Below are 12566 nucleotides of genomic sequence, written 5' to 3' on the forward strand. Positions count from 1 at the left end.
TTCACTTTCATCAAGAGTCTCTTTAGTTCTTCTTCACTTTCTGCCATAAGGGTGGTATCATCTGCATATCTGAGGTTATTGATATTTCTCCCGGCAATCTTGATGCCAGCTTGTGCTTCTTCCAGCCCAGTGTTTCTCATGATGTACTCCACATATAAGTTAAATAAGCAGAGTGACAATATACAGCCTTAACATACTATTTTTCCTATTTGGAACCAGTCTGTTGTTCCATGTCCGGTTCTCACTGTTGCCTCCTGGCCTGCATACAGATTTCTCAAGAGGCAGGTCAGGTGATCAGGTATTCCCATCTCTTTCAGAATTTTCCACAGTTTATTGTGATCCACACAGTCAAAGGCTTTGGGATAGTCAGTAAAGCAGAAATATGTTTTTCTGGAACTCTTCTGCTTTTTTGATGATCCAGCAGATGTTGGCAATTTGATCTCTGGTTTCTCTGCCTTTTCTAAAACCAGCTGGTACATCTGGAAGTTCACAGTTCATGTATTGTTGAAGCCTGGCTTGGAGAAATTTGAGCATTAGTTTACTAGCGTGTGAGATGAGAGTAATTGTGCGGTGATTTGAGCATTCTTTGGCATTGTCTTTCTTTGGGATTGGAATGAAAACTAACCTTTTCCAGTCCTGTGGCCACTGCTGAGTTTTCAAAATTTACTGGCATATTGAGTGCAGCACTTTCACAGCATCATCTTTCAGGATTTGAAATTGCTCAACTAGAATTCCATCACTTCCACTAGCTTTTTCGTAGTGATGCTTCCTAAGGCCCACTTGACTTCACATGCCTGGATGTCTGGCTCTAGGTGACTGACAATATACAACCAAAAAAGACTTATGGAAAAATAGAAAAAGAAAGGCATTTGTATGCCCACTATAGTAATTGAATGCTATTATGGGCAGATGGAAGATGAGAACCAAATTGTCAAACAATATACCGTAGTACATTAATAATGAGTAAAACAGAAGATTTGGTTTTTCTACAATTTATGTTATTACCTCTCATGAGGACTATGAAAGATACATTTAGTAAGGGTAGAATAATTATGAGGCATGGACAAATTTCACATGTGCCTACAAATATTTGTAAAGTTAGAAGATTAAATGCATGATAAGATAATGTTCTTATATCTTAACTGCCTTTTGTTTTCAAAAGCAATTACCTACCACATATACATGATTGAAAACATATAGCCATCACTTATGTTGACATTTATTATCTCTAAACAATTAAGTTGCTGTAAGTACAGGAAATACTGACTACCTTTCCACATGAACCCCCCCACACACAAAAAGCATCACTAACTTTCCTTAGTTTCTGATTATAGTAGCTTTAAGAAAAAGATATTGGTGAAACATATGAAGATTTGAACATAAAACTTGGGATATACTAAAAAAAAAAAGAAAAAGAAGAAAAACTTTTGAGAAACTGTGAAGATAAAAACTAAACTTAACCACAAATTTATTTCTGTTTTTCATCCAAGTATCCAGGGAGGTTGCTAATGAGAGGTATGCCTCAGAAAATGTACATGTCTGTGAAAATGTTGGAACAAACTAATGCTTTTATTCAAGTGATTTTATTTCAATTTTAAGCCACAAGCTATAAACTTTCATCAAAAATGGTAATCTATTTAAAATCAGAGCTATGTGGAATGTTTCATGTTTATGTATAACTTTCATAGTAGACCCTCCTACACAAGAAAAATAATATGCTCAAATTCTGCTATTTTTATAGTTTGTGTCAAGTATCAAGTGCTAGTCCCACCTATCAGCTTCATATTTTAAAATAGATTATGGAAAAAGGAATGGAAGGACAAAATGAAAACATTGAAAAAGTGACTTTTTAATTCCTCTTTTTGGAGGAAAAGATATCTGAAAAACTTAACTATAATGCATATTCTAATAAGAACAAAAAGAAATTTAAAGGGGAATATGCACTGCACATCTTGAATACTTTATTTTTCCACCTTGCAGTACACAACTAGAAAGGGGAGTACCTGGGGAGGTTAGAGGAGTGGAAGTAGAGAGAGTGGTAGGTGGTGACAAAGAAGGAAAAACTCATAGACTTGACCTAAAAGAATTTCAGTGATATATTAACTTAATATTGAGTTCAAAAAAATCCAAGTCAAAAGATATTTGTTTTTCAATTTTTTTCAGTGGTAGCTCCAAATCATTTCTATTTACTGGAAAAATAAATCAATAGGAAGATGGCATCACTGAAAATAGATGAGGTCTGACTTTTTTCCCTCCTCAAAAGAAAAGAAGGGTTGCCATCCACACAACTACTATCTATTATGAAAGCTTAGCTTATTATGATGCAGAATACCATGATAAAAAAAACAGTTTATGACATAACCATGTCACCTCAAAAGACACTGTTAAGTAACATTCCTTAATAAACAGGTCAGAGAAGTGTGGAAATTTTAAGGTTTCTTTCTGCTTAAAAGCTAGAAGTGAATTGAAAAGTAGCAATTCATAAAATTCTCAAATGGGAATTGTAAAATCATATTGAAAAAAATATGTCATAATTTAAGAGTATGAGAACAAGCCAAAAAAATCAGGGTAGAACACAAATATGTGGTGGGTATACATACATGTTCATTTATGTTTAAAAGGAAGATCTGTATATGATTTAAGATATTTGGAAACAAAAAAGAAAGCAGACACACATAAAAAAAATCATATTTCCAGGCTTCCTCAGAAAAAATACTTCTGTAATTCACAAATAAAATAATGTGTTAAAAATTTTGTATCAAGCTACTGCTAATATTTTGACCGTTATTTAGGTTTAACAAATTCAATGATTAGCAATTCCTGCAAAAATGAAAAGGACCTAAGATTAAACAATGGAGCCTGACCTTGCCAGCATTCTGAAACTTATCCAAAAGCAATTTTCAAAACAAGATATAGGGGTTTTTGTTGTCAGGTACTTTTAAAAGCTCTGATATTCTGGGAAAAAAGTTAGGATTGTCCAAAATAAAGTACGTGCTTTATTTGCAACACTAGTAAGAGATTTTTTTGTAATGTCAACAAACAAGTACATTTTAAGCACTCATTATTAGAAATTACTGGCATATGTGTGTACTAAACATGAAATGTTTGTTGGCTAAAATGAATGGCTCATCAAAACATCTGTGGAAAAGAATAAAAATTATATATATGGCTTCCCCAATGACTCAGCAGTAAGGAATTCGACTGCATTGCAGGAAATGCAGGTTCAATCCCTGAATTGGAAATATCCCTTGGAGATGAGCATGGCAACCCACTCCAGTTTTCTTGCCTGGAGAATCCAATGAACAGTGGAGCCTGTCATGCTACAGTCCGCAGAGTCACAAAGAGTCGGGTATGACTAAAGCAACTGAGCATGCACGGACTCGTGTATGTGTGTATATCTGAATCACTTTGCTGCAGAGCAGATAAGCAGAAAAACACAACATGGTAAATAAACTACATTTCACTACAAAAAGTCTAATGTCTTAAGTGGTAATGTTTCTTAAGAGGTCATCCCTTAAAAATTTGAAAAATTATCAGATACTATTATATTAATTATCATATACTATTATCAGATTAATTATCAGATACTATAAAATTATCAGATACTATTATATTAATATTACATTATTAATAAATAATTCTGTAAACTGTAAGATATTCTGTTGTTTATGCTATGATTTAGGAGAATCCTGTCTTTTCCCTTCAAACTTACCTCATGAGATTGTGATTGACCTCAAATTTTCTTTATAATTATTATTTCAATTACATATGTCACAGAAAGACAGTTCTTTTGAAACATTCTAAGTTTTTCAGATATCAATACAAGACAACTGAGCAATTTTGGATCAAGAATTTCCTAAATCATAAGTCTCAGTCAGCATAATCTGATTTGGCATAATAGCATATTTCTGTACCTAATACTTAACTGAGAAAGACATTAAAGCAAAAGACAGGTGATGAAAGTTTTCTTTTCTTCCATATCTTTGTAACTTGGTTGAATATGATAGATTGGTTAGCTTATTGATTTAGGAATGATCAGCAATATTACTTCCCCCAGAGGAATATTAACATGTTTCATAACAGATTCAAAACCTGATTTCTAGCTTCCTGCGTAAACGTGTACAAATTTATAGGTTTAGGTCTCCTCAAATTTCTACCTTACGAATATCCACTTATGCACACAGGAGATCTCTGCAGTTCCCCAAGAATTTAGTGACTGTTTTTATACATAAACATTTTTATTGCTGGAAAAATAGTAAAGTGCAATAACTAAGGGCTGAAGTCCACATTAAAATATCACCTATGCTTTTCCTAGCTGTGGATTTTCAAAGTTCCCTAAAAGGTCTATGTTTATCTTTTTAAAATATATGTCTCTGATCCCTTAATTTCTGGGTAATAATTATTTTAGTATATTCAAAAACACTTTGAACAATGCCTAGCAAATAATAGGTACTTACTAAATGTTGGCAGGCAGTATTGTATCATATCTCAAGTTGAATTCTTGTTTATACCATGGAACCAAAGGTCTCCCTCAAAAGTGGTACATGCTCAGTAAATGGTCATTTCTGATCCAATTTCTTTCTATTAAAATTTGTTTCCCAAGCTTCAGTCATTCACTTATTGTGTTTGTGGGGTTTTTTTCACATTTCATTTACTTAAATAAGAAAACTCCTTCTATCCCAGAATTCTCCCACCATTGTAAGTTGAGTATAAGACATAATACTAAATTCCAGTATAATGAGTAATAATTAAAAGTACTAAATTATAAACACATAGTCACATAAAATAAATTCCTAGTTCTTTAAGAGGCTTAAATCTCAAATATATACATATATATATACACACACACACACACACACACACACACAACATCCTCCTGTTGAAAAGCTGAAGTATCAGTGAATAACAGATATGAAGTTTTGGTTCTAGGATTTCTCCCATTAACTGCTATTCTGTTCACAGTTTTCTTATGCAGAAGATCTTTCATTTCAACACTAACTAACCATCAATTATGGTTATCTTACTTAGGGTAATGCTAACAAATATAAAATTATCTAAAATATATCATGGCTCCACAAAATAAAAGTTTATTCCTCACTATTTAAAAGTTCAAAGGACATTTCCTACCTGAACTTTCTGTTCTCGCTACAACTTTTCTCTTAGTATAAAATTATTCCAAAATAAAGTTTACTAAATAAGACAAAGTGAGTTTTCCTGAACTATGCTTGGGTTTTCTTGACCTGGTGATTCAGCATTCTCCCATCTTGCATTTTCATTCTGCCATAAGGCCTCGGTTGATGTTTATTCCCAGCTAGTATCCCAAGAAAGGGAATGTGGTGGGACAAGCACTCACTGGTTAATAGCTTTGAAAGGGAAGTGGTTCTCATTGTTTCTACTCATTTGTTTTTGGTCTAAACTACTCACATGGACACTCTCAACTGTAATGCAGTCTGGAAATGTGCCCTGGAAGGAGAGGACAGAATCTGGTGAGAGATTTCCAGATTCTTCCTCCCTCCCATATATCAATTTGCACCTGTCTTCTAACACTTAGGAATAAACTCCCACACCTCCTCAAAGGAGACAACCAAAAACCTCACTTAGTTACTGCCTTGAACTCCAATTCCAGAATCTCTGGTGGCAAACAGCTTTCTGCATCAGGTCCAAATTTTCACCAGGGGATTAAGAATGTCAAACTCGAAAACTAAGCTCTCCATCCTGTTTTCTCCATCATATCTAACAGACAATGTTAGGGCAAGAAATTGATACCTGAAAATAAGCAAAAAACAAAAATCCTCTCATTTATAAAGGAAAGAATGGTAAACAACGGACAGCCACTGGATGCAAGCGATGACTAACCTCCCGGTCAGGTCCTGTGAGACGTGTCCAGGCAGTAGCGACAGTTTCTGCCTCTTCTTTCTAGAAGAATTTCCCATTACATTGTTCTCCAGGGTTTCTGGCTGGGCTTTCTGGAGTCTCTTCCTTCTCCATCATCCTTCATGGACACCACATCTGAAGAGGACATGGACGAGAATGGCCTCCTTGAAGGCTGTACTGCCTTCATAATTGTTTTTGTGGAGCAAATATGGAATTCAGGGATTGAATAGAATCACAGGGTCTTTATATCAGGCTTTTGGTTCCTTTGGGAATACAATTTCCTCAGAATCTTACCAGACCACCTTACCTGCCTCCTGCGAAACCTGTATACAGGGCAAGAAACAACAGAACCGGTCATGGAACAGCAGACTTTCCAAATTGGGAAAGGAGTATGTCAAGGCTCTATATTGTCATTTTGCTTATTTAACTTATATGCAGAGGACATCATGCAAAATTCCAAGCTGAATGAAGCACAAACTGGAATAAAGATTGCCAGGAGAAATATCAATAACTGCAGATACGCAGATGACGCCACCCTTATGGCAGAAAGTGAAGAGGAATTAAAGAACCTCTTGATGAAGGTGAAAGAGGAGCATGAATAAGCTGGCTAAAAGCTCAACATTCAGAAAACTAAAATCATGGCATCCAGTCCCATCACTTCATGGCAAATGGATGGGAAACAATGGAAACAGTGACAGACTTTATTTTCTTGGGCTCCAAAATCACTGCCTATGGTGACTGCAGCCGTGAAATGAAAAGATGCTTGCTCCTTGGAAGAAAGTCATGACCAACCTAGACAGCATATTAAAAAGCAGAAACATTACTTTGCTAACAAAAGTCTGTATAGTCAAAGCTATGTTTTTTCCAGTAGTCATGTAAGGATGTGAGAGTTGGGCCATAAAGAAGGCTGAGCACCACAGAATTGATGCTTTTGAACTGTGGTGTTGCAGAAGACTCTTGAGAATCCCTTGGACTGCAAAGAGATCAAACCAGTCAATCCTAAAGGAAATCAATCATGAATATTCATGGAAGGCCTGATGCTGAAGCTGAAACTCCAATACATTAGTGACCTGTTGTGAGGAGCTGACTCATTAGAAAAGACCCTGATGCTGGGAAAGATTGAATGCAGGATGAGAAGGGGTCGACAGAGGACGAGATGGTTGGATGGCATCACTGATTCAATGGACATGAGTTTGAGCAAGCTCCAGGAGATGGTAAAGGACAGGGAAGTCTGGCGTTCTGCAGTTCATGGGGTTACAGAGTCTGACATGACTGAGCAACTGAACAACACCACCACAATCTTAGCTGGCATTGAACTGATCTTTTCAGTCTGTTTTATGTGCTGGTAAACAGAGCCAAAATCAGCCAAAATTATTTTCTAGACATAGTGCTTAATTTAAAGATTCCTTACACTCATGTCTCTCTCTCTTTCTCTTCTATCTCTGTCTCTTTCTTTCTCTTCCTACTGATTTGTCCCACCACCTTCTCTTCTTAATGTAAAGTACTGGAAAATCCCTTTATAGTGAAATTGTACTATTAATGACAGCTTTTATTTAAATTTTAAAATATGATTTTTAATTATAAATTCCTTTTTTTTTTTTTACTATAGAATCTATGATACTTCTTCAGGAGAAAAGATAAGGCATTTAAAGCAAATTTGTTCTGAAAACACTTACTGTGTGTTTTGTGTATTTATATATATATATGGATAACAGTGGAAGACATGGAGATTAATAGCACATTAACTCTGAAGAAGCTAAGTTTATAAACACACAGATAAACACAAAAGTTTCAATATTAAATATTTTGTCCCAGTTACTTCTACAGCATTGCAGATCACTCTGAAACATAGAGGTGTAAAACAATGATTTTTTTTTTTTGCTGATGCAATCTGGTCAAAAATTCAGATAAAGCACAATAAGAGTAGCTATTGCAGTGTTTGATATCTCTACTGAGAAGACCTGAAAGCTGTGGGGATTCAATGCCTAGAAAAAGGAATCATGAAGATACTTTTTGTTCACATGGTCAGTGGCTGATTTTGGCTCTCTGCTGGAAACTCAACTAGTCTGTCAGCTAGAAAACTGGTCTCTCTGAATGGGCCAATTTGGGTTTCCTCTCAACATGGTGCCTTTTTTTTTTTCTTTTTAACAAAAAACAGCAATTGTATTATTCAATATCCGATATCACACCACGACACCACCTAGAAACCTCACCTTCCTTCCTTACCTGTCCCCAAGGGTACACCCGAAATGGAAAAAAATAAAAGTAAACCCAGATCTCAGCTCCTTCTCTGGAAGAAGGGGTGTTGGCCTTGGGAGCCCCTTTCCGCTGGTCCCAGGAGGCTGGAGAGCAGATCCTTCCTGTGCCCAGAGAACTGGGCTCCAGCCTTCAACAACAGAAAGAACATTCAAACAGGAGCAGAGCCGTTTCTGCAGAGGAGGAGGATTTGGGAGGGTTCCAAGAGAACAAGTGGGGAGTGAGTGGTATTTTTATACTCTAATATTTGGAGTCATATATGTCACTTCTGCCATGTATTCTGGTTAAAGCATGTATAAAGGTCCACCCAAGTTCAAAATGAAACAGCATACACCCCACCATTTGATAGGAAGGCTATCAAGGTCAAAGGGTAAGGAGACCACATGGAATATGAGATATCATTGCAGCCAGCCATCTTTGAGTACACCTTTTATCCAAATTAGTTAATGTCCAAAACATTTACTTCCCATTTAAACTTACTTTATTCACTTTTTTGAGTGAATTTGAATATGGTGATTCTCATGTGCACTGTTACAAAATTATGCTCTTTTATTTAAAGATTTTTTAATATAAATTATATAATGGTATCAAATGTCACTGTTTTTTCAGATATCCCGGCACAGAAGAAATCATTCACAGCATATCTTGAAAGATGTCATTCCTCCATTGGAACAATTGGTAAGTATTTCACTTCAGTACTGTATTATTTGTCTACTGTCAACAAAATAAATTACCTCAGAGCTCAGCAACTTAGGACAGCATATACTTCACATTTCTGTGGGTCCGAAATTTGGGCATAAGCTAATAGGGTCCTGTGGCTCAGAGTCTTTCAAAAGTTTTCACTCAAAAGTTAAGCTAAAATTGGGGTAACATCTGAAGGCTTGAAGGGGGAAGAATCTGTTTTCAAGCTCAAGTACATGGCTGTTGGCACGATTTCATTCCTTTGAGGCTTTTGGCCAGAGGCTGCTCTTACTTCCTTGCAACTTGTATGTTTGCTTTCTTCTCCCAAGCATGCCAGCTGGGAAGGCAAGAGAGTCTGTTGGGTGTGCTTAGTCACTTCAGTCATATCTGATTCTTTGTGACCCCCATGGGCGATAGCCCACCAGGCTCTTCTGTCCATGAGATTTTCCCAGCAAGAATATTAGAGTGGGTTGCCATGCTCTCCTCCAGGAGATCTTCCTGATGCAGAGATTGAACCCAAGTCTTCTGCATTGCAGGCAAATTATTTACCACTTGAGCCTCAGGGAAGCACCAGAGAGTCTATTAGTAAGGTGAAAAATAGAATCTTTTGCAACCTAATCATAGAAATGATATCCCATCAGTTTTGCTACATTCTCTTGGTCACTAAATTCAGTCTATACTTAAGGAGGAGGGATTACAGAACAGCGTGAGTAACAGGTGGTAGTGGTGATTTAGGTGCTAGGTTGTGTCCCACTCTTTGTGACCCTATGGACTGTAAACTGCCAGGCTCCTCTGTCCATGGGATTTCCCAGGCAAGAACACTGGACTGGGTTGCCATTTCCTTCTCCAGTGAAGTAAAGGTTATCAGGCACCTACTGCAAATTTTGACATTTTTAAGGAAAAATTAATCCCTTATCTGTAGATTCTAAGAGTGAGACCAAGTTTTGTGTGTTTTTTAATCTTCTTGTTGTTTATTGTTGTATCCTATGGCACCCCACTCCAATACTCTTGCCTGGAAAATCCCATGGATGGAGGAGCCTGGTAGGCTTCAGTCCATGGGGTCGCAAAGAGTCGGACACGACTGAGCGACTTCACTTTCACTTTTCACTTTCATGCATTGGAGAAGGAAATGGCAACCCACTCCAGTGTTCAGTCTATGGGGTCCCACAGAGTCGGACACGACTAAAGTGACTTAGCAGTAGCAGTAATGACAATTAAGAATACCTGAAACATCCTACAAAACATAAAAGAATGAAGTAGATATAAATAACTTATAGATGTCTCAGAGATATCTTCAGTTCAGTTCAGTTCAGTCACTCAGTCGTGTCTGACTCTTTGCGACCCCATGAACCACAGCACCCCAGGCATCCCTGTCCATCACCAACTCCTGGAGTCCACACAAACCTATGTCCATTGAGTCGGTGATGCCATCCTCATCTTATCCTCTGTAGTCCCCTTCTCCTCCTGCCCTCAATCTTTTCCAACATCAGGGTCTTTTCAAATGAGTCAACTCTTCGCATCAGGTGGCCAAAGTATTGGGGTTTAAGCTTCAAAATCAGTCCTTCCAATGAACACCCAGGACTGATCTCCTTTAGGATGGACTGATTGGATCCCCTTGCAGTCCAAGGGACTCTCAAGAGTCTTCTCCAACACCATATTTCAAAAGCATCAATTCTTCGGTGCTCAGCTTTCTTTGTAGTCCAACTCTCCATCTATACATGACCACTGGAAAAACCATAGCCTTGACTAAATGGACCTTTGTTGACAAAGTAATATCTCTGTTTTTCAATATGCTGTCTAAGTTGGTCATAACTTTCCTTCCAAGGAGTAAGTGTCTTTTAATTTCATGGCTGCAATCACCATCTGCAGTGATTTTGGAGCCCCAAAAAATAGTCAGCCACTGTTTGCACTGTTTCCCCATCTATTTGCCATGAAATGATGGGATCGGATGCCATGATCTTAGTTTTCTGAATGTTGAGCTTTAAGCCAACTTTTTCAGTCTCTTCTTTCACTTTCATCAAGAGGCTCTTTAGTTCCTCTTCACTTTCTGCCATAAGGGTGGTGTCGTCTGCATATCTGAGGTTATTGATATTTCTCCTAGCAATCTTGATTCCAGCTTGTGCTTCTTCCAGCCCAGCGTTTCTCATGATGTACTCTGCATATAAGTTAAATAAGCAGGGTGACAATATACAGCCTTGACATACTCCTTAAAGACACATAAACACAAACTTTTTGATATGTAACTTTCTTTTTATTAATGATCTCCTTTTTGATAAATATAATGCCCCCTTTCTCCTTGCTTATCCTTCTTGTACTTCATATTAGTCAACATGCTTCCAGTTCAAAATGATTTTTTTCTTGGCTCAGTTCCATGATTTTCTTTGCTTGGCATGTTTTAGGTCACTTATGTCCACTCTAGCTAATTGCTTCGTTATTCTGTTTTACTTTAGAATAAAAAATTCTTTAAAATATTGTCTACCTTTAATGTCCCTAAAATCTCCCCTCCTTTTACTTCTTGCAGCAACTCCATTTAGGCACTTATCCCAACCACTCACCTCTTAACGAGGTCATCTGTTACTTTCATGTTACTAAATTTGGTACCAACATGGGCACATGTTGGTAAAGTTTTGGTTTTCTCCTTAGAATATCTATCTCAGAATTTAATCCAGTTAATAACTTTTTGGAAACATTTTCCTTACATGACTACCAGGAAACTGCTGTCTTTTGGATATCCAAATAATTAAGTGGCCACTGACTTTCCATCTCCTTTGCTGGTTCTCATTCATCTTGGAGATTGACTCTTAACTTTTCTTCTTTCTGTCTACATTTATTCACTAAGGAATCTCATTTCAGTGTTGTTGTTTCATATACTGTGTTACACTAACCACTTCTAATATTCAGTCTCCAGGATAGACCATTACCCTAAACTACAATATTGTACACTGTGGCATTTTCATTTATATGTCTACATCTCAAATTTAACATCCAAAAGTAATTCTGATTTCCCTCCAAACCTGCTTCTCCCAGTCTTCTCCATTTCATAGGATGTAACTCCATTCTTCTAGGTTTTACAGTCAAAACTGTTAGTCATCTTCAACTTTTGTTTATTTCATTAGATAAACTAAAACACCAAAGAACCACATTTACTCTGTCTTTAAAATCCATCTGGAATCATTTCACTCTCTCCCATCTTTATGCTATGTCATTCATCTCCTAGTTTATTACATGTGTATGCTTTAGTTGCTCGGTTATGTCTGACTCTTTGAGACCCCATGGACTGTAGCCCACCAGGCTCCCCTATCCATGGAATTTTCCAGGCAAGAATACTGGAGAGGGTTGCCATTCCCTTCTCCAAGGGATCTTCCCAACCCAAGGATCAAACCTGAGCCTCCTATATTGCTGGCAGATTCTTTACTGCCTGAGCTACCAGGGAAGACTTTGGGCTTCCCTGGTGGCTCAGACGGTAAAGTTTATTATAATGCCTTCCTAATGCACGTATCTACTTTCATTCTTGCTTTCTATTTTTTTTTTTTTTTTTTTTGATACAACAGCTAGCATGAGATTGTTAAAATGTAAGTTAGTTGATGTCACGCTTTGGCTCAAATACCTCTCTGATTTCCAGTGTCTCCAGGGTAAAACCTAAAAGACATGAAGTTACTTACCAGATTCTATAGGACCCAGCCACCTCTGTGCTTCACCCTTTCCTCTCTTCTGCTGACACTGTGCTCCAGCCAAGATTACCTCTTTACTTTTTC

At 37.2% G+C, this 12566-nt stretch overlaps 1 protein-coding gene across 1 annotated transcript in view; it reads left to right on the forward strand.

Moving 5' to 3' along the window:
• The window catches only part of ARHGAP15 (Rho GTPase activating protein 15), a 698771-nt gene that overhangs the window by 81715 nt on the left and 604490 nt on the right, over positions 1-12566 (forward strand). Inside the window, exon 3 of the mRNA XM_070389876.1 lies at positions 8740-8808. Coding sequence (XP_070245977.1) covers positions 8740-8808 — 69 coding nt within the window. The remainder of the gene's footprint in view (positions 1-8739; positions 8809-12566) is intronic.

Source organism: Bos mutus, chromosome 2, assembly GCF_027580195.1.
Source record: "Bos mutus isolate GX-2022 chromosome 2, NWIPB_WYAK_1.1, whole genome shotgun sequence".
NCBI lineage: Eukaryota > Metazoa > Chordata > Mammalia > Artiodactyla > Bovidae > Bos > Bos mutus.